Here is a 23,493-nt window from a genome sequence, read left to right as displayed (position 1 = left end):
GCGCATCAAATAAAACAAACCAAACACATTACGCCCTTTGTTTCACCTAATTGTATCTATATAACTGTATTCCTTCCATCTTCCATCTCTATTGCCTCCGAAAGACAGAGAACACATGTAGGCACATGTAGAGGAAGACAGATCTGAACAGTATGAAATGTTTTGTACCAAAACACAGCTGTAAACTGGGTTGGGTTTTGGCTTAAACAGGGTGTGCAGTTATGCATTAAAGATTGTATCATAAAGCAAACATGGTAAAAGAATGTTTTATGCATAGCCTGAATTTTGGCATTTTAACAGCTTTTGAAACATGCTTGAGATGCAAATAAATCTTAGTATATAAATTGCACTTATATTCTGAATTTCGAAAGACTTGCAATGAATTCCAGTATCACTGACTGCAAATTCTAGACAGTTTCTGATAATCTAAGCATAAGGAGTCTTTTCCTCAATTAAACGTTAAAATTACGCACATAATTAGTACAACATTTGTTCAGAAAAAACAACATAGCTTTGGTTCCTCCACTTTTTATTTCCTGAAGGCAAATCAATTGCACTGATTTGAAGAAGCATTCAATGAGCTTCTACACATACATCCTTACTACAGTATGTGCTGGGCCTTGGTAGTATGAAACAAAAAGCAGCTTTTTTTTTTAAATGATCAGAGGCTATCTCCGCTGAAGTTATAGGAAATGATGCCTAAAAACCAATCACCTTGAAATGTCCTGTGGGAAAAGTCAGGGCAATTCCAATCCCCATAACAAATGCGACCTCTAGTTCACTTGAATTCCCCTAAGAAAGGTTGCAACAGTACCTAGCCTAGGACTTTAAATCATCTATGATCACAATTTCTAATTAATTTCTAAACTATCTATGACCAAAGTCTTTAAATAGAATTTGCTGGATACATTGTCTTAAAGTCCAATTAACCTTTCCAATTAAACAGTTGTCCATTAAACATTCACCATCCTCATTCTCCTCTGCCTTTTATCTTGCGATTCTTATTTCTTGCATGGGTAAATGTAAACCCAGTTGCCTATCCTCTCTTTCCAATGGCATTGTTGCTGCTCAGATGGAGTGTTTTTTAACCCCCTTTCTCTTGACACCAGCTCTATTGACTTTTCCACAGCAGTCTGAGGAGCGGGCTGAATTGCTAAAGCCACCATGGCAGCTCAAAAGCTGGCTCTGCTTCCCTCTTCCCTCTGTAAGGAGGGGCAAGAGCAGAACTTCTGCCTTAGATTTCCGGCGGACAGACTTAAACAGCCTTAACGGTCCTTAAACGGACCTCTTAAACAGCCTGTTTAAGAGGTTGATGGACAGAGTCCCCTGGGAGTCGGTCCTGAAGGGCAAAGGAGTCCAGGAAGGCTGGACATGCTTCAAAAGGGAATTGCTAAATATTCAGGAGCAGGCTGTCCCAGTCTGTAGGAAGACAAGCCGCTGGGGAAAAAGACCGTCCTGGTTAAACAGAGAACTTAGGCTAGAACTTAAGGAAAAAAAGAGAACCTACTTGCTCTGGAAGAAGGGTCGGGTAACTTGGGAGGTCTATAGGGACGTTGCCAGGTCGTGTAGGGAGAAGATTAGAAGGGCCAAAGCTCAATTAGAGCTTGATTTGGCTGCTATGGTCAAAGATAATAAAAAAAGCTTCTACAAATACATTAACAGCAAAAGGAGGGTCAAGGAGAGCCTCCACCACTTGCTGAATGAGGAGGGTAGTGTAGTGTCAGGGGATGAGGAAAAGGCAGAGGTGCTCAATGCCTTCTTTGCCTCGGTCTTTAATGTCAAGACCGGTTGTCCTCAGGAGACTCGGCCCCAAGAGCCTGAAGTTAGGGACAGGGGGCTGTGTGAACCCCCCGTAATCCAGGAGGAGACGGTTAGTGACCTGCTGTGCCAGTTGGACCCCCACAAGGCTATGGGTCCAGATGGGATTCACCCCAGAGTAATGAAGGAACTGGCAGATGAACTTGCCAAACCACTCTCTATTATCTACCGGCAGTCCTGGTTAACTGGAGAAGTTCCAGCTGACCGGAAATTAGCAAACGTAACGCCCATCTACAAGAAGGGTCGGAAGGATGATCCAGGGAACTATAGGCCTGTCAGCCTGACCTCGGTGCCAGACAAGGTGATGGAACAGCTCATCCTCAGTGCCATTACACGGCACATGCAGGACAATTGGGGCATTGGCACCAGCCAACATGGATTCATGAAAGGCAGGTCCTGCTCGACCAACCTGGTCTCCTTCTATGACCAAGTGACCCGCTTAGTAGATGAGGGCAGGGCTGTGGATGTAGTCTATCTAGACTTCAGTAAGGCATTCGACACTGTCTCCCACAGCATCCTCCTAGACAAACTGGCTGCCTGGGGCTTGGATGGGTGGACTCTTCAATGGGTTAAAAACTGGGTGGATGGCCGAGCCCAGAGAGTGGTGGTGAATGGGGCAAAGTCCAACTGGCGGCCGGTCACTAGCGGTGTCCCCCAGGGCTCAGTTCTGGGGCCGGTGCTGTTCAATATTTTTATAGATGATCTAGATGTAGGGATTGAGTGCACCCTCAGCAAATTTGCAGATGACACCAAGCTGGGTGGGAGTGTCGATCTGCTGGAGGGTAGGAAGGCCCTACAGAGGGATCTCGACAGGTCAGATAGATGGGCCGAGACCAACGGCATGAGATTCAACAAGACCAAGTGCCGGGTCTTACACTTCGGCCACAACCACACCATGCAGCGCTACAGGCTGGGGGAAGAGTGGTTAGAAAGCGGCCCCGTGGAAAGAGACCTGGGGGTGCTGATCGACAGCCGGCTAAACATGAGCCAGCAGTGTGCCCAGGTGGCCAAGAAGGCCAATGGCATCCTGGCCTCTATTAGGAATAGTGTAGCCAGCCGGTCTAGGGAAGTGATCATCCCTCTGTACTCGGCACTGGTGAGGCCGCACCTTGAATACTGGTCCAGTTCTGGGCCCCACACTTCAAGAAAGATGTTGAGGTGTTGGAGCAAGTCAGAGGAGGGCGACCAAGCTGGTGCAGGGTCTGGAGGGTCTGACCTATGAGGAACGGCTGAGGGAGCTGGGGTTGTTTAGCCTGGAGAAGAGGAGGCTCAGAGGTGACCTTATTGCAGTCTACAACTACCTGAAGGGAGGTTGTAGTGAAGCGGGAGTCGGCCTCTTCTCCCGGGCAACTAGCGATAGGACAAGAGGACACAGCCTCAAGCTTCGCCAGGGGAGGTTCAGGTTGGACATTAGGAAGAATTTCTTTTCAGAAAGGGTTATTAGACATTGGAATGGGCTGCCCAGGGAGGTGGTGGAGTCACCATCTCTGGATGTGTTTAAGAAAAGACTGGACATGGCACTTAGTGCCATGGTCTAGTTGACAGGGTAGTGTCAGGGCAACGGTTGGACTCGATGATCCCTGAGGTCTCTCCCAGCCTGATTGATTCTGTGATTCTGTGATTCTGTGATTCTTGAAGACTTGGCAAGGTGTCACAGACAGGACACAAGGCAATCCTCACACAGGTGCTGTGCTGCTCTTTCCTAACAAACCTTGTAAGAGAGATGGCTAAGAGAAACTGAACATAACCACAGCATCCCTTAAGCCTATCAATCCCCTCTCAAGAGAACAGCTTCTTAAGGACTAACTAGCTAGCCATAAATCAAAGCAAGGCTAAACCTGCTCTGAAAAGCTTTTGGACTATCTTGGACCACAAAAATGCAAAGATTATTCTTAAATGTAATGTTTGTCCCCCTATTAATGCAGACAAATACCGTTAGTAACATTTTTCAGTTCCTCTTCTCTAGTTTCATTTTAACTGTTCCCATCAAAAGACACAAACTCATTTTAAAAATAGCAGAGCAAGACCAAATTCAACAACTTGGGCTACTGTTGCAGTATACAGAATGACTGAAATCAGGACTAGAAGACTGCTAGCAAATTAGCAAATTTAATCCCTAGAAGCTGTGCAGTTACATCTTCTACTAGCAAATAAAAAGTGGCATACCTGGAACCAGGATCCCCAGTATTTGCAATATCTGTCATTATGCATCAGGAAATTGCAGTGTCAGACAGCCCTGTTGATATTTCCCAGACAGAGGAAGAATTAAATACTTTCAAACTCCCATGCATTCATCTTGAGTTTCCTAACAAGCTCTCGCAGTACAAGAAATAACAGGTTCATCATTTCTTTTCTACCCAGTAAGAGTGAGCAGGAAAAATATATTTATGCCCTTTCTTGTTGGAGAGGCTTTAAAGAAGATAACAACTTGTAAGGATACAGACTGAGAAGATGGCATGAACCAATACATTACATTATCTTTTTAAAAACCCAAATCCCAAGGGCATCACCAGGGCTATGATTTTGATCAAGTCTAGCTAATCTCTGCACTAACTCTTCCTGAACACTTCTTGTGATTGTACTTCAATTACCATTTTGACAGACTGCTCCACTGTCAAATCTTTCTGTTGGAAAGTTTCTCATTAAATCTAATCTCAATGTCCCCTTTTTCAGTGTAAGACTGTTAGCAGCTTATAAAACATCCTTGTGCAACCTTGAATAAATCTTCCTTGTCTTTTATCACTTTGTTGTACAGAATTATCAGTTATCCCCCTCTAGTTACTTTCTAAAACTATATAAATTACAGTCCCTTACCCTTTCCTCATTTTTCCTGTGTCCCCTATAGAACAGTTTCCACTTCTATAAAAAGCAATAAAGGATTTATTTTAAAGAAATATCTATGCTATGTCATATTTCACCCATCTTTCAAGGCTTTACCTTAGAACTAGATATAACAGATTCTTGTAAAAACATTCTTCCATTTTCAACGTTATGAAAATCTTACTCAGTTCCAACAAAGAAATCCACTCTGTAGTATCATTATTTTTCTTACCTAATTTGCAGCACCTATGCTAACCAAATGCAAAAAGTCAAACAGAATGCCAGATATACATTAATAGACATGATTTTTGCTGTTTATGACTTAAATTAAGAACAGGAAAACATGTTTTTATAGCAAAACGGCCATGTTGTTGCAGAACATACAGGATGGATTGCACTGCTGTTCTTAACCTCTAACTACTCAATAAAAAAAGCCAAGGAGCAGGCAGGAGAAGCAGGAATAGGGAAGAATAAGGCCTGATGTGAAGCTAGAAAAGTGTCTGGCAGCACCAGTGGCTGAAGGAATCCCACAGCCCTGCCACCACACCAACGGGCTGCTCCCCTGCCTGTAAAAACTACCTACTGCTCTCTCCAGTAAAATTCCACAACGGGCTGGCTAAGCCTCTCCCTGTGTGTGTGTATATATATATATTTATATAAAACACACACCAAAAAAACCTAAAAGCCTTCTTTTGCTGTGAAGGTAGAATTCATTGCTGACTACAGTAGCCTTGTAACAGCATCTTCACTGATGCCAGATTGAAAAGCCCAACCTTATGAGCTGCTGAGAATCTTCTGTGGGTAGGAAGGGCTTTTCTTCTAGAAAGACCACTGCGCAGAGGTCAGGAAATTCATTAACTTGCATCCTGGAGGTATTTAAAAGACGTGTAGATGTGGTGCTTAGGGGCATGGTCTAGTGGCGGACTTGGCAGTGCTAGGTTAATGATTGGACTTGGTGATCTTAAAGTTCCTTTCCAACCAAAACAATTCTATGATTCTATAGTTACCAAAAGGAGTTAATTAGGCCATTAGTGACAACATACAGAAAGCATGAAAAGTATGTAAGGAGGATGTATGTGGGATGGGATAATATTATAGATGCACGTAACTTTGCTTGCCAGAACAGCTGAAGATTGAAAAGGGAGAGAGAAAGACACAGGCCCAGCCTCATGGTAGACACAGGTTTGCTAGAACAGAGGCCGGGGCAGCAGCCAGCGCTGAGCAAGGAGGAACATAAAGCTGCTGCCTGCCCTATTGCTAGACTGGGATCCCTCCCTTTGGACTTCTGGGTACATGAGTTTTATCTCAGCCCTCTTGCTGTGGCCATGTCAATGCTCTTCCCCAATCTTAAAGCCCTGGGGCTGCTTCTCAGCCCGTGCTCACGTGACAGCCGAGCAGCTTCTCCTCTTTGCGGGAGGACTCGGTGCTGGGGGAGCACAGCCGCTCCGGCTCTGGGAGCCTGGGACAGCCCCTGCGGCAGGCTGTGTTGGGCCAGGAGGTCACAGCAGAACGTATACAGGTCATACACTTCACTGACCCCGAGGCACAGGTTAAAGTCTATGCTGTCCTTAGTGCCTTCTGTAAATGATTAACTTTTTTCCCAAATTCTTAATTTAAGAACACCGGACTGATAAGAAACTCTTCTACGCCTAAGCTTCAATCTCTCTATTGCAGGCAAACATGTAATATAATCTTTTTAGTAAACTCACCAAACACCACTTTAAATTTCCCTGAATAAAGAGATACTGCTCCTCGTGCATCAAAATGTTAAGAAAAAAACACTGCAGTAGCAACAAATACTATTGAAATTCACCAAAAGAAAGCAAGGCTTCTTTCAGCAAAGTCTGTGATCTGTTTTCCTGGACTGATCTCAAAAAAAGGCAGTTTTTGGAAAGGGTATTTCATATGCCTGTTATCTTCACATACACACATCAGATTATGTAATATATATCGTTGCAAGTAGTAGTTTTCAATTCCGCTTTTACAGATTTTTTCTTTTTACTTTTTGCAATTTCTAACATCTGTGAACATGATGACTGTCCTAAAACTTCTCTCAGTGTTTTTCCATCATCAGTGACTTGTCATGGGAGATAATTATTTGGCAAGTACATTTTGTCACTCTTGCCAGGAGTGTCAAATATAGAAGTCAAGAAGACTTTGTAGGTTACTGCTCCAGTATAAAGACGCTTAATGAATGCCTGAAGTCAAATGAGCAGAAAACTGTCTTCACAAAAGATTGAGCAAGACACAGCATGAAAATGTTCCAGTCTTTCTTGAAATATTTCTGGGAAATTTCTCCCCAGTTATTCTTTTTTCAGTTTACAGCTTATAGTAGAAAAGACTTTTACATTTTCTGACTCTTCCGCACAAGTTTTAAGATCTCACCAGTAAGAAAAGCAACTGGTAATATCATAATGTCAGTACTTGAATTGAAGAAATATTCTTCCATAAAGATAATGAACTAGATCTCAGACCACTGGTTCTCTAGCTGTAGTCTCATGACACCACATCTCTGTGGCACTGTCACTCTAAGATATTTTTTCCCTTCTCTTTTCCCACTGTTTGTTCATCCCCTGAGACATAGTGCACCCTACCCTCAGTTGCGGTGGTACTTTTTATGTGAAGCAGCTGTGAATTTTATCTGGGAATCTGATCTAACTTGAAAAAACAAAAAATCAAAATAGATGATGATTAAAAAAAATAGAACAAGCCATATCAGTTGTTTGATCCAATTCATTCTGCGTCCGTGAAAACAATTTGCACCAGTCAATTTGAAAGGTGGTACATCTGGCATGCAAAATTATTTAAAGTGGACATTGCCACATATATGTTAGAGAATAAATCCACAGCCTCTGAGTACTTTTACCATTGTCAGTTATTGAAGTGTATAGATAGGGCAAAACTTGCTTCTTAGACACGAATTTTATGTTAAATAAAATATGTTCCTGATAATATTTGTTTCCTTATCTGTCCACCCAGGAGAGGAGAGAATGAATTACTAGATACTCCTCAAAAGCTAATATAAAACTTTAAAAATCCTTTCAGTGTAGGATGGAGTCACAAGGCTGTTCTGTGATCAGCAAAAGATTTGTACTATTCCACAGGTTTTATGAGAACTATTTTTACTGTTTGTCTTTTCAACCACCTTGTTAGCAAATTGCTTAGTCAGAAAACACTATGTTTTTGTTGTGCAGTGTACACTCAACAGGATGACTTCAGTGGAAAGAAATTTCCAGATATTTACTACTTGTAAAAGAATTTGTGTTCAGTAACCACTTTCACCTCTGTATTCCATCCTGGGTTTTTTTAATGTAAGAAAAGCCATTCAGCATTCTTTCCACTCTAAACCAAAACGCTGTGATGCACTTAAATGTTTATTTTTTGAGAGGAAAGGAGCTGAATGAGACTCGGGAGCATTTTTTTTTGCTGTGGTACAGAGATGCAGATTTGGAAGCAGACTTAAATATATAACAGACATAGCCTTATTTGACTTCCAGCATCAACAGTAAACTTCCTTCCCTCCTAAGGGCAGTTTAAACTATGCTAAGACTTGGTCTCAGCCCACATCAGCAAGACGGTTATTTCCAGAATCTGTTTTCAGAAGCAGAAGACACTGTGTTGGATGATACCCAGTTTAAACGTACGAACAGCACAGATGCAATAGGAGTAAGAAAGCCTAATAGAGATCAGGAGGCCCCAGGAATTACATATCATCACTGGTGACAATGTGTGCATCAACATGCAGTCACCAAACAGCAGACACCTACCAAATAATTCTTAAAATCATCTAAAACTGATTCTCTGAAGAATTGTAACACTTCTATCCCATTAAATTTACACACGTTTCCCTTTGATTAAGACAAGCCCAGAATTTGTTCGGCTGCTTCACTACTGCACCGTTGGTATAACAGCTTAGATGAAGAAAGTCACAGCAGTGTAAAAACCAGTAACTAGTGCTACAGAATTAAGGGCCACACTTTTAAAGTTCTTTTTTTTTTTTTTTTGCAATTTTTTGCTGTTGGCTATCTAAATCAGGCACACGAGGTTTCTGTCCTCACTTGTGACAAAGTAATCCAGTTGACAAATATTGCTGGGTTTCATCAGTTTAGCAGCATAGCTTTCAGCTATGAACAGCCACGCATAGCAGAAAGGGCAGTTGCCATTAAAGATGCCCTGATATTTCTTGCTGCCCCTCTGCCAAGGGTTAGTGCCCCCAGGGCAGAGCCAGCCAGAGGGAAGGTGTGTTCACAGCCTGGCCACTCCAGCACAATGCCCATCCTTCTGGTTCAACTGACAGTGGGACTGGACTAGATGCAAAGGCTCTGGATTTGCATGCAAGCAACCAAGCTACACACGCATGTTCCACTCTTGACGTTACTGTGAAAGTAACTTCTGGTTGAGGGGGAGCACATCACTGGGAGCGGCAACTTTTTAATTGCTGGGGCTATATCCACTAGCTTTCCTGCATGCATAAACTACAAGGGATTCTGGAGAAGTCAACAATGGACTTGGAACACTTTGGCAACATCAGATGCTAGCACAGCTTTTGAACCATACTCTAGGCTCCTCAGGTGAAAGGAAGATATATGCTATATGTAACCTGTGATGGAGGGATCCATCTACAGATAGATTATCTAGTGAAGAGAGAGATCTACAAGACCTGCCTCTGTAACAAATGCCAACCAAGCATCGCGCCTGCTTGCTGTGAGGAGCAACTGCAGTTTTTCTCCGTCACATATTTATAGTACCTACCTTAAAATGGGTAGAAATAAAGCAATCAAAGGGAGAAAAAAGTGAAAATTAAAACTATCACTGGAAACAATGGTCAAATACTAAATGCTGCACATTAATTTCTAACCTTCTTCTGGTCAGCCTTCTTTTTGATTATCACAGAATCACAGAATCACAGAATCAATCAGGTTGGAAGAGACATCAGGGATCATCGAGTCCAACCGTTGCCCTGACACCACCCTGTCAACTAGACCATGGCACTAAGTGCCATGTCCAGTCTTTTCTTAAACACATCCAGAGATGGTGACTCCACCACCTCCCTGGGCAGCCCATTCCAATGTCTAATAACCCTTTCTGAAAAGAAATTCTTCCTAATGTCCAACCTGAACCTCCCCTGGCGAAGCTTGAGGCTGTGTCCTCTTGTCCTATCGCTAGTTGCCCAGGAGAAGAGGCCAACTCCCGCTTCACTACAACCTCCCTTCAGGTAGTTGTAGACTGCAATAAGGTCACCTCGGAGCCTCCTCTTCTCCAGGCTAAACAACCCCAGCTCCCTCAGCCGTTCCTCATAGGTCAGACCCTCCAGACCCTGCACCAGCTTGGTCGCCCTCCTCTGACTTGCTCCAACACCTCAACATCTTTCTTGAAGTGCAGGGCCCAGAACTGGACACAGTATTCAAGGTGCGGCCTCACCAGTGCTGAGTACAGAGGGACGATCACTTCCCTAGACCAGCTGGCTACACTATTCCTAATAGAGGCCAGGATGCCATTGCCCTTCTCGGCCACCTGGGCACACTGCTGGCTCATGTTTAGCCGGCTGTCGATCAGCACCCCCAGGTCTCTTTCCACGGGGCCGCTTTCTAACCACTCTTCCCTCAGCCTGTAGCGCTGCATGGGGTTGTTGTGGCCGAAGTGTAAGACCCGGCACTTGGTCTTGTTGAACCTCATGCCGTTGGTCTCGGCCCATCTATCTGACCTGTCCAAATCCCTCTGTAGGGCCTTCCTACCCTCCAGCAGATCGACACTCCCACCCAGCTTGGTGTCATCTGCAAATTTGCTGAGGGTGCACTCAATCCCTACGTCTAGATCATCTATAAAAATACTGAACAGCACCGGCCCCAGAACTGAGCCCTGGGGGACACCGCTAGTGACCGGCCGCCAGTTGGACTTTGCCCCATTCACCACCACTCTCTGGGCTCGGCCATCCACCCAGTTTTTAACCCATTGAAGAGTCCACCCATCCAAGCCCCGGGCAGACAGTTTGTCTAGGAGGATGCTGTGGGAGACAGTGTCGAGTGCCTTACTGAAGTCTAGATAGACTACATCCACAGCCCTGCCCTCATCTACTAAGCGGGTCACTTGGTCATAGAAGGAGACCAGGTTGGTCGAGCAGGACCTGCCTTTCATGAATCCATGTTGGCTGGTGCCAATGCCCCAATTGTCCTGCATGTGCCGTGTAATGGCACTGAGGATGAGCTGTTCCATCACCTTGCCTGGCACCGAGGTCAGGCTGACAGGCCTATAGTTCCCTGGATCATCCTTCCAGCCCTTCTTGTAGATGGGCGTTACGTTTGCTAATTTCCGGTCAGCTGGAACTTCTCCAGTTAACCAGGACTGCCGGTAGATAATAGAGAGTGGTTTGGCAAGTTCATCTGCCAGTTCCTTCATTACTCTGGGGTGAATCCCATCTGGACCCATAGCCTTGTGGGGGTCCAACTGGCACAGCAGGTCACTAACCGTCTCCTCCTGGATTACGGGGGGTTCACACAGCCCCCCGTCCCTAACTTAAAGCTCTGGGGGCCGAGTCTCCTGAGGACAACTGGTCTTGACATTAAAGACCGAGGCAAAGAAGGCATTGAGCACTTCTGCCTTTTACTCATCCCCTGACACTACACTACCCTCCTCATTCAGCAAGTGGTGGAGGCTCTCCTTGACCCTCCTTTTGCTGTTAATGTATTTGTAGAAGCTTTTTTTATTATCTTTGACCGTAGCAGCCAAATCAAGCTCTAATTGAGCTTTGGCCCTTCTAATCTTCTCCCTACACGACCTGGCAACGTCCCTATAGACCTCCCAAGTTACCCGACCCTTCTTCCAGAGCAAGTAGGCTCACTTTTTTTCCTTAAGTTCTAGCCTAAGTTCTCTGTTTAACCAGGCCAGTCTTTTTCCCCGACGGCTTGTCTTCCTACAGACTGGGACAGCCTGCTCCTGAATATTTAGCAATTCCCTTTTGAAGCATGTCCAGCCTTCCTGGACTCCTTTGCCCTTCAGGACCAACTCCCAAGGGACTCAGTCCACCAACCTCTTACTGATCAAAATCAATATGAAAAATTTTTGTAATTCTGGTACATTTGCACCCATACAGGTACCAGTAAGGCAGTCCTTGAACTTGAGGTCACGGCTCCAAGTGGGGCTACAGCAGTTACGAGTGAACCAGTAATCACAATGGAAACTGGGCAGGTAAGCAGGAATGGACTGCAATCGCAACAGCAATTCCAACACCTTCCAATGGCATAGCTGGAGTTAGTCTATTCCATTCTAGTTATCCACTTGTCCTTTCTGCTTTACCTGTGTCAAGGGTATATACCAGATAATTGAATTAAAAAATAACATGACCATGCAGTTTTTAAGTTATTTAGGTTTCTTTTGGAATTATTTGGATCAGTGCTAAACACAGCAGAGTGGTTACGCTTGAACAATAGTAACACTTCAAGCTCTATACTTGGATGTTTTCATTCCACGAACAGCATTTTTATAAACATCTACCATTTAGAAAATTAGCACGTACTCTGTCCACATGATATATTACTAACATTAATTCGCACAAGGAAAACTCAATTCCAGTATCTTTGGTAACACTGTTTTCTTTTGGCCAGCCTCTTTTTTGGAGACAAATCCAAACTAGGTATTTAATTCCCTTCCACACTGTAGCATTTCCATCAACTTATGTAAGCAAATCATTTCACATCATAATCTGTGTCTAATAGAATTTAAATGTTTTTATTGGGATTCCATCTAATTATAGACATAGGCAGTACTTCATGTATAAACTGTTGTATTTCATTCTTCCTTCCCCATTTAGGAAATCAGATGCTTTCTGCTGTTTACCTTGATGACACATTGTACTAACTTTGTTCCCATTATGGAAGTTTACATTTATTTTATCTGATTTTTTTTCTGTCTATAATCCTGAAATAAAACTCATCAGTTTTCATATGAATTATGTTCTTATTTGTTATTCTATTTACATATTTCTATTGCAAAACTCTAAACCTGGTATAGCTGAAGGTATAAATACATGGATTGAATACCTGCTTCACAGTGGTGAAAACCATCAATTCTGAAGCAACTAGCAGTCTGTTCTTCAAATGCTATATTGCAAAATAATTAAGCCTTCCTGTTGTCGTAATTAAATGATGCTTTTTAAGAAGTTTTCTTTTTGTTTCCTATTCATAGTAAAACCTAAGAAGAATTGGATGCAGACGGCTCATTTTCAGTCTGAATTCTACACAAATTGTCTTCATGCCATGCCACACTTGTTAAGCATACTACCCATGGCTTTAAATTTCTATATTGGAAATTTAATACCTTCACACTTGGAAAATGATTGCAAAATTTCTCATTCTTATAGGTTTTTGAAAGTTCTCATGGGAAAAGTTAAAACAAGTAACAAATCTGTGTAACTAATTTAAGCATACTGGACATCATTTTCCTAGCACATGTTTGTAACCGTTCCTGCACATACTAGTATCTTCTGAGTTTTCACTTAGAAATAATAAGTATTAGCTCTGTGGATCAAATTATGTTTAAACCATTCCTGTAAATATTTGACAGAACTGTCATGGAATTTTGGGTTGCTCCATTGTTTCTTTCTTCCTTAATATAAGCAATAATTTTACCCATAGCATTATTTTTGCAGCCTAGAATATGATTAAGATGATTTGATCTATTTCTGTGGGCTACATAAAGCATCGTATTACCTGGACAATGTGTCATTTTACTCTCCCTGGCTCCATTTGCAACTCTTACGATGTTGTTTTGTTAATTCTGACTTTCACCACAGCGACTCTTCAAGAGCGAAAACAGAAGAGCTGAAGCAGACACCTTTGTCTTATTAGCTTTTTAGGAATATTTCACTAAAAAAACAATCACTTAACAAGGTGTTACATTTACAATTTAGGGAATTAAGTGTCAGATAATATTGTGTCTTCTAAAACTTGAGACAAAGTCAACATATAAATCAAGGTATGGCTTTAGGAAAGGCAACTCCATTTCAGCCAGAGACTCTTTGCTGCCAAAGACAATACAGCAAGTTGCAATTCTACCTCTGTGAAATTCTACACTTGTCATTCTACAGTTCTACAACTTGAATAAAGGGATTTGATTTAATGCACAATCTGGTATGGTCAAAGTATTGTCTTCTATTAAACTTGGTTTTGCTTATGTATTAATTGTTTAAGTACATCCATATTAAGCAGCTATGTTCTACATTCAAGAGGAGAATAGCCTCCACACCAACAGCTTTTCTCTTTCTGTGTAACAGAGTAGCTTGTATCTTCTACAGACTTTATTAAAGCTTAGTTAGGACACCGAAGAGGAGTAGGACATAGCTCCCTTCTTCCTCTCTTTTCAGGAGTCTACACTGATGATCCACCAACGGTTCATCAGCTCTTGCAGGGGCTGTTCAGAGGCTCTTGCAAGGTCAGCTAGTCTGTCCCACCCGTGTTCCTACTCAGACAGGTTAGTACCCCCGACAGGCTACCTTCTCCAAGGCAAGGCAGGTTATCTCTAAACCTGCATAAAAGAAGGTTACTGAGCGCAAGAGGACTTTCAGCTTCTTTTGCAGGTTTGTAGCTCACCTTCTCTCCAAACTGTCCCTCTTCACTGCAAATGTGTAGCTCGCTCTTTGCCTAGAAGTCCTTAACTCCTTCTCCCCAAATGGTCATGGGAATCTGCCCCATAATAAGACCTTATTAAATGACTAGTTCTCACTGGAGAGCTTTTCAGTTTGTTTTGTTTTGATTAGCAGCCTGGTCATGAACTTCTGTGCAATTTTTTGTTTACTTGTATCTCCTTTCAGTTCTTCAGTGCTGAATATTGGTTTGGCTAGCCTGTGTCTTCACAGGACAAGAAAAATATTTGTTTTCTCTCATTTGAGAGATTTACACATTGTAGAGTATATAAAATAGTATGAAATGCCGAAAGTTGATTTAATAGATCTTGGATATTTGTCACACTGCCTTTGATTTTAATTACACAAAAAGCTTTTCTACAACCTCTCTAAAGAAGACAAGTCAAAATCTTAACAGCATTATTGATCTTTCCAAAGAAATGATATTTTCATTAGTTTTATTGTTCATTTATCTCTTCCTTGACCAACAGACCAAGTTACTCTATATTGTTCTTGATTTCTTAATGGAAAGCATACAATCTTTTCATTTCCTGTCATTCAAGGAAGATGATTCTACTACCTTTCTCTCTGAACTGTTAAAATTGGATGTAATTTAAACTAAAAACAAAGAAATGCAAATTACAGATTTGACTGTTTCCAAGGCTAAGAATGCACTTTTACCTCTTATTAAATATATTCTGTAATGCTCTTTTACCTGCTTATACTTCCACAGTGGTGTCAGGTTCTTTCCTTGAGTCTTTCTCTTGTGGTAGCTCATACAAGGGAATGATCTGGAAAAATGCTGTCTTCTGATCTTACATAAATATTTACAAGCAATATATGGGTTCCATTCTCCACAATAATCCAGTAAAGAAGCTGTATTATACTCAGACCTACTAGGATTCTTCTACATAGATCTATTTTTGTACCAGCTGCTCCCTCTATTCTTAATGGATGACACAGAACTGAGCTCGGATACACTGATCTACAGTCAGTTGTAGGTTTTATTCCCTCACTTTCCGTACCTTTGGGATTTCTGTGTTTTCAGAACAGGTTTGATCTCTTGTTTCTCTGATCTTAGTGCTCTCGATTCAATAGTTGACCTAAATCAATCTTTCCTGGAATTACCTATATTCAAGGAACTGACAGCGAGGATTGCTGATGGAAAGCCAATAACGTGGCAAGCATTGTAACAGCAGTATTATTGCATATGTGACAGTTTTTCTGATGTCTGACATACAGCAGAGCAATGCAAGGATCTTGGTATCTGCTTCATGTCGTCTTGAGAGTAAGATGCTAGCTAATGCTGTGACATAGAAAGTGTCCTGCCAGAAACATTTCCCACATCCCCACCTTCTAGTTAAGCCTTGATTAGTTCATTTAGGTTGAAAGTAAAGAATGTATACAGTATACTTGGATACAATATATTGTATGCGGTATGCAATCCATATACATCTATACTACTTCTCCAGATCCCCTTTTCATTCAGTGAGGAAGCACAGACTAATCTAGGTGCACCATTCATCTTGTCCCAAATCTCTCCATGAAAATAAGACAGATGTGTCATGCCCTTAAAGGGTCTAATTCTCCCCCTTGACAAAGTGACTAAGGCAGATGTCTGAAGTTTATACTACAGGCCTGTAAAGTTAGTGAGATGAGCTCACTAGTGCCTTGATTTGGACAACTAATTTCCCCACACAGCTAGCATAGACTTACACAGATGGATCAGGTAGGAACCTAAATCCTTCCAAATCTCTTTCACAGCTTAGAGAGGAAAAAGAAGTTGCGACATGGCTGGAAAAGTCCAGGCTATCATGGATACAACACATTTAAATGGCACTGAGTTCCATCCAAAGCGTGGTGCTGACTGCTTTTTATAGAGCAGCAAATTATTCCCAGTTTTTTGAAGCACCTTTTTGGCACTTGTTTTCTAATTCCTGCTGCCTTGTCGGCATTTTCCATCTATTCTCCAGGCCTTGGCCTCTATTCCTGCCTCAACACTGCTGCTGGTGCTGCACCTCTGATGCTGCTACCTAATAGTAATGCCTCCAAGTAACAGGAAGAGGAAACTCAACTTCACCTCTTAATGAAAATATTTTCTTGAGGAAAGGGTTTAATATGTGATCCAATGGATGGTGCCTCTAGATTCCTCAAACTACATTTTCATTGGATGTGATTTTCAGAGATCACCTGCTCTGAGCAAGGTGAACATTATAGTTTGGCTGTCAATGTGTGATATTAAGGTATACATTAGCTCTCTAGGTAATTTCAGTATTTTTCAAAGACAACTGAGATTTCTCTCCAAGTACATGGACAATCTGACAGATCAACTATTATTAGTAGTACTTGTAAATCTCTGTCTTGTACAGTTTGTTACCATACTTTTTCCAGTCTTCGCCTTGCAACCGAGACATAGCTACCTACCTCAGCTGATATCTTCTCTGTCTTGCTATTTTTTCTGTATTTCTGAGAAGTTGAGATTCTCATGCTCTTGATCAGCTGCTATAGCTTCATGCCTCAAGCTACCTCAAATAAAATGTCAGCTGTGTACATAGCTCAGTTCCGTTCTTGTTGTGTATAGCAACATGGTAGCACACAAATTTTCATAGCATGTGCTGAAGGCTTCTGGGGCCCTTTATAAAAACATTTCCTTCCAACTTTGAGATATCTTAGTACTGCTGAAAATCATGACTATTATGAGAAAATTATTGAGCGCTTTTATAGGAGCGATATCCCAGTCCCAGGCATTGTATTACAGGGCATACACAGTGCAGTGCCTTATATATTTCATTTTCATTCATACCATAGTATTTTGGGCTGAAACAGCGGACCATCAGCTCCTTGATGTGTGTGATAATTGCCTTATGCTGCCATTACCATGTCCATGCTACAACTCTGTCTAGAAGCCACCCTAGGCGGGTGCCAACATTTCAAACGTCCAGTTTAAATCTCAGCAGTTGCTTTACAAATCATGACTGATTTACTAGCTTGAAGTCTGAGTGCTGCTTGTATCGCAGGCTGTAGCCTGGGTAGTACTACAGACAAGTGCATTTTCATCCTGGTTTTATTTAGTTATTTTCCTGTTATTATAATCTACTTTTCAATCTACTTCTATTACTACAATCTACTTTTTCAATCCAGAAACAGGCAGGGTGAGGTTGCCAGCACATTCTGATGCAGTACAGTTTTTTCTGTATAGACAAAATGCCTCAAATACGACCTGGATCCCAGCAAATACTGTTAGTACCTCTTGCAGACCACACTGCTAGCATGTTGTCACCGTAATCCAGGAGCACTTGCCAGTATCCAGCTTGGGTTCTGAGCCTTGAGAAAACTTCTACTTTTGCCTAGTCAGGCATAGATAATAAGAACTTTGTTTAAGCTGCTGGAGTCTGCTCTGTGAAAACACGTGGCTTGTCTCAGTTCTCCAAGGCTATTATGATGCTATTCAACCAACGGGATCAAGTACTCCTTGCAAAATATCCAGACGCATCCCCCCTCATAAAAGAAGGGAAAAAAATTACATGCAGCCAAGTCTTGTTTTATCCTATGAACATCTGAGATGAGCACAGGCTAATTCAGATGTTATAATATAGCATAGTTATAAAGCTGAAGAACATTTATCAAGCATTTCTATCAACCACCGCCCCTGACTAGGAGCCAAAGGAGGACTTAGATTTGAGATTCTTCTGTCTGGCACATTCCAGTAAACACAAACAGCTGTCCACTGATACACTTTGAAACCTGAATGACAGATATGCTGCTATAAACTTTTCCACTGTATAAAAGTAGCCAGCATTTGGGAAAAAAAAGTTTTTTTAAAAAAATCTCTAGACCACAGTATTTTGTCAATCTTCAGGAAACTACTCAAAGCTTAAACAGAAATTCACATTATATTGTTTACAAATATTTATTTGGTGCTGGATGTACTAAAAACTAAATATATTAGTATTTCAAAAAAAGCTTGTAATATTTCCATTTTTTTAAAGATAAAGTTAATCATCTGTTCAAATGTTGAATATGATTGCCTGTTTCTCCTTACTAGCTTGGAAAAGGAAAACCGTTTTCTTTGCATGTCCAGCAAGTACACTTCTCCACTTGAAAAATGTATTTTTGTTGGGGAAGAACCTTTCAAGACATCTGTAAAATATCTGAGTTTGAAAAATCATTGCTTGAAAGTATTCTTATTTTCTTTTTGTGAAAATAAATCGTGAGCATATTCTTTGAGATACTTGGGACTCTTTGTTATTTGATACAGACCCAAGAATTTCTGGAAGTATCATGTACACAGCACAATCTGCAGAAGATGTAATGTGATCACAACAAGAGCTGTGAGCTATGAAACAAGAGAGAGGATAAGGGCATCAGCATGAAAATAGGAGCCTGGAAAAGTTCTGAGATGTGAAAAGAACATAGAAGGTTTGGTGTAGGAATTCAGAACTGAACCAAGAGCCCTACAAAGTAGGGAGAAGAGAAATGGCATTAGAACTGACTGTTCAAATATTGCTACTATAGCACTGACCAGCAGGGTCTGCATTGTAGAAATCCATTGAAAGAATCTCTACAAAAGTCAAGCCAGTTTCTTTATGAGCCAGGCATAGTCTCTGATCTATTTATGAACACTAGAAAAGTTCCAATGAAATTAACAGAAAATGTTGAAACTGTTGATAAGTGTAGTAATCTCTACCAAACTCCATCTTTGGCTCCAACAGTTGAGCGTCCTATCCAAACAGGCAGCCTATCCTGCTTCTCCCCTCCTACTAGCAGCTATTGCTAATCCTTATATTGGTTGCTTCTAAAGTCCAACTTGTAGCAACTCCACTGACCAGGCAACAGCTTAACGTAAGGCAACAATGTAAAGATGTTAAAAACTGAATAAATACACAAACATTTCAGTAAAGAGCAGTTATTGTTAATTTATTAAATAGTCTAACTGCTAGTAAAATACATTATTTATAAAACCAAAATTTGAAAATCTGGATAACTTACTCAACTTTGTAAGAGACAGAATACTTTAAAAGACAATCTTTTAAAAGATTCTGGAAATACTTCATTACAAAACCTGGAAATAGTGTCAGTGACACCCAGTCTTCCCCTCTCTCCCTGATAATTTTCACCCACCTGCTTTTAGCTAAAGTATAAGCCAAGATTTAAAAACTGTAAATCACAGGGAAAACTCTAGATACCATGCAAACTGCATCTCATAGCTACCAGACATTCCAACTGGGAAATCAAATCCTTACTCTCATCCACACTTACAATAAGAGGTACCTTACCACATTTCTCGCTAGACAGCTATTCCTGATTAGATCATGTCTCTGTTCAGCACTCTGTCATGGTGTAGATCAGAGCTGCAAAATACATAGCCTGTTTCTCACTAGCAACCAGGTAAGTAAGTTCTGTGTCCTCCTGGTAGATTAAACTCACTAAAGTTATTAGAAGTCCTTTAGTTTACCTGAGAACTAGATATACGGGCAGTGTGAGCCTGCCAGCCAGGTCCTAAGGCATGCTTCCCCACGCAGAGATACGCACACGCTGGCTGGTCAGCCAGAGGCCAGCAGGTCCAGGGGAAGCCTGCTTGCTTCAGGCCGTATAGCAGGCACCACCTCTGCAGGCATACAGATCCCAAGCGAGCTGTGCTACCAACCTTAGGCCCGTTAATCACGCCTCTGCTTTCCCAGTACGCGGGGCTGCCAGTGACGGCCAATGGCTGACTATATCCTCTTTACTTGACGGGCCCCCGAGCAGGTTTTTGCAGCTGGAGTGTTGGGCAGAAAGGGGCTGGGGAAGGGGCAGGGGGTAGAAAGGGAGAGCCCACACTCACAGTCGGACAGGAACTGCTGTATGGGTGAAAGGCGCAGCTGAACGCAGGTAAACTGGGAGCTTTAAGGCCTAGCAACTCATTAGAGATGAGGTCTTTTGAGGCAGACAGGATTTTGGTTTTTTTTCATTCACCTCTGCAATAGCAAGCAGTGATCTCATGCTCCAGAGACAGACTCAAGAACGATGTTTAAAACAACTTTCTTGAATTCATGGTCCACAGATGCTACCCATGCCCAAACTGAAAGACAGGCATAAAGTCTTCCTTTAATGGCAAAGGAAACAGAAGCTGTTATATTTTACGGTTGTTCATGCATGTCTCAAGACCCCAGTAAGAATTACAGCATCACTGAGACTTCTGAAGGAGAATCCACATGGAAAGCAAAATACTGTAAGCATCCATGTGAAAGTCAATTCTGCAAAATTCACAATCTTAATCAAAGTGAAAGGTTTATATATTATATGTATATGAATAAATTTTATATATAGATATATACTTAATACATATATTACATATATAAAATGCATACATACTCTCTCCATGCATATATTTATATACACATAAACAGCTGGCCATTCTTTACTGCATCTGTCAGAGTTTAAGAAAATCAAAACAGTCTCAAAATGCTAACAGTCATGCTTGGATTGCTCAGAATCTGACTGTGGCAAATCTACAGAATCTATATGTAGTGCATAGGTTATATGTGCCTTATAAGAATTGCTTGAACTGAAGAAATTATTATCTCTCAGTGTCATGATGATGCATAAATCCAAACTAATCAGAACTAACTTCACAGTTACAGTTAAGAGCAGCTTTTTATATGAAGTATGGTCATTTATCTAGCAGTATCACGGGATTAAAAAGTTTTTTTACAACATTTTTTAAATAGGTGCATCCACCATAAGCTACTATTATACTTACTTTTAGCATGTGGTCTTTGAAATCTTGAACAGCTGTGAGTCTAACATGACTATGTAAATTTTGGTAGTCTGTGGTTCATCTCAAAGGTCCTAAACCTAAAGCAACCCCCATTGAACTGCATCTCAAATAATCTGGCCCCTAGATGTGAGCTTATTACTGTAAAATTGTTCTCCCTTTAATTGCAAGTAGTTGTGAAAACTTTATCTAAAGTATTGATAAATATTCTCAAGTAGGAAAACTGCTTCAGTAGCTAGGAATAAATACTTTTGTGTTATTTCAGTGTTCAGTGTCAAGTGCCTGCTTTCCACAAAGTGCACGCACAACAGAAGAGCAACAGCAACAGCAAAATAGACTGACTGCTAGGATTTCTCTCCTAATTCACATAGAACATTTTTGCTGGGTCATATGCTGACCCAGAACTGATAATGAATAAGATATTGTTCAGATAGATATGCATGTAAATCACAACTTGGCCAAACATGTACTTTAGGCATAGGTCCCAGTAAAGCAAAGGAAAAGTCTTTCAATCCTAGCCATCTACAGAGGCTATTGACACCCACCACTACTGCTGGCACATGATATTAAGAGCCTATTCTGCTGTGGAGTGCAGGTGTGCGCCACTACCATTAAAAGGAGCTCCAAGGCTTTGTTCAAAATGTCGCTCCTGCTTGCCCCAAATAGAGAGGTCAACACTGCGGGTTAGGCTAGCCCACTGGTGACGGAGCTAGAAAGCGCAATACTGCAATTCAACAGCTTAAACTTGTATCCAAATTGTGATATGGGTCTATTCAGACATCCGCTCTGAAGAGTATGCATCTGCAAAATCCATGCTGATCAGCACACTGTGAAAGTACACGACAGAACCCGCTGTGAGGATGAGTGCCTCTTAGTCTTACAATTCATATGCTCTAAAATTTCATTTCCTTGCCAAATGTTTCTTCTCCATTACCTGCTATAAACAGAGTCTCACATACCAGCCCTGCATCCACAGCTACAGAAGCATATGCACACACGTACCACATCGGTGTATCCCATCTAACAAACTCAGGCCTGTACACACGCACACATCACAGTCACAAACCACATCAAAGAAAACTCGCCACAATGCATCACACCATTTATCATACAGATAACCCTTTGCCGACAAATATATCTATACATACACTCCATATCCATATATCACACGCAACAAGCCCAACCTCCATAAAACCACGCCATCGATTGCACATGACAAGCCTGTGCCCCTATGCAGGAACAGCCCATCTGTGTGTCACGCAACACTCCTGTACCTACTGCTTGTACCCTCTCATCACCCCTGAAGCACCTAGATTGGCCCAGGGCTCTGTGTGTGTGTGTGCTCATGTGCAAGCTCACACGTGCAAGAAACGTGTGAACATTAAGTGCCTAAGCGTGTATGTACGCAAACGCGTGTGACTGCGTGCACAGCGTCTATGAATGCACGTGGTGCCTACAAGTGTGCGAGCCTGTGTGCGAATGGGCTGTGTGTGGGTGCGCACGTGAATGTGGCATTTATACAGACATGCGTAGTGTGTGTGTGTCAGCATATGCATGGGTCAGCGTGTGTATGGAAGGCTATATGGGGGTGTGTAGGGTGCTGCTAATACATGTGCCAGTGCCTGTCTGTATTGCGTGAGCTTATACACTGGGGTGCAGCGTGTGTGAGCGTGTGTGTGCAGTGCGTGTGTCAGTGTGTGTGTGTGTGCGGGTGCGCGCCTCCCCCTGCAGCACACGCAGCGCTGTCTCCCCGTGTCAGCCCCCGTGTGCGTGTGACTGCCTGCGGGGCGGCTGTGATACCCCGCCCGTGTGGGTGTCCGTCAGCCTCTGCGTGCGTGTCCCTGCACGGGGACGCGGGAGCGCGAGCGTGACAGTCCCTCTGCCCGCCCGCCTCTGCGAGTGCGCGGGGCGGCGGGCCGCAGCCCAGCGGCGCGATCCCCGCTCGGGACGGGATGGGGCTGCCCCGGTACCTGCCGAAGTGTCCCAGGGAGTCGAAGAGCCGCTCGGAGCTGGGAGCCATGGCGGGGCGGCAGCAAAGCGGCAGCCTCGGTGCCGCTGTCCCGGCGGAGCGGAGAAGAGGCACTGTCCCGTCCCGTCCCGTCCCCCCGCCCGCCCCCGGCGGGGTGTGGCGCCCCGCGCCAAGGGCGGAGTGCGCGGCCCCTCAGCGGGCGGGCCGGAGGGCGGGCGCCGGCCTAGCGGTCACCGCCCCGCCGCCAACCGCTCCCCGCGCGGAGCCGTTGCCCGGCGGGGCAGGCGGGGCGGCCGAGCGGCCGTGCCCGGCAGCCCTGCTCGCCTTAGCGCAGCGGGAGCAGGGGGAGGCGGGCGGGGTTACCTCGGCGGCACCGGGCGGGCGGTGCGCGGGGAAGAGGGGGCCATGGTTCCTGTATGTATGCCTCAGGGCTTTCGTTCCTGAGTGGTTTAATCTCTCACGCAGACCGAGTGCCCGGGACACTTTCCTCTGAAAGACGGGTCTCTGCCTGTC

At 42.9% G+C, this 23,493-nt stretch overlaps 1 protein-coding gene across 8 annotated transcripts in view; it reads right to left on the bottom strand.

Moving 5' to 3' along the window:
- The window catches only part of SLC22A16 (solute carrier family 22 member 16), a 42,255-nt gene extending 19,147 nt beyond the window's left edge, over positions 1-23,108 (bottom strand). For all 8 annotated transcript variants that reach the window (XM_068413212.1, XM_068413247.1, XM_068413222.1 and 5 more), the window contains exon 1: positions 22,982-23,108. In XM_068413212.1, coding sequence (XP_068269313.1) covers positions 22,982-23,031 — 50 coding nt within the window. In that variant the 5' untranslated portion in view covers positions 23,032-23,108. The remainder of the gene's footprint in view (positions 1-22,981) is intronic.
- Between the last annotated feature and the right edge of the window lie 385 nt (positions 23,109-23,493).

This window comes from Nyctibius grandis, chromosome 1 (genome assembly GCF_013368605.1).
Source record: "Nyctibius grandis isolate bNycGra1 chromosome 1, bNycGra1.pri, whole genome shotgun sequence".
Taxonomy (NCBI): domain Eukaryota; kingdom Metazoa; phylum Chordata; class Aves; order Nyctibiiformes; family Nyctibiidae; genus Nyctibius; species Nyctibius grandis.
The sequence above is the reverse complement of the archived record's forward strand: the minus strand, read 5'-3'. Positions and strand labels throughout refer to the sequence as shown.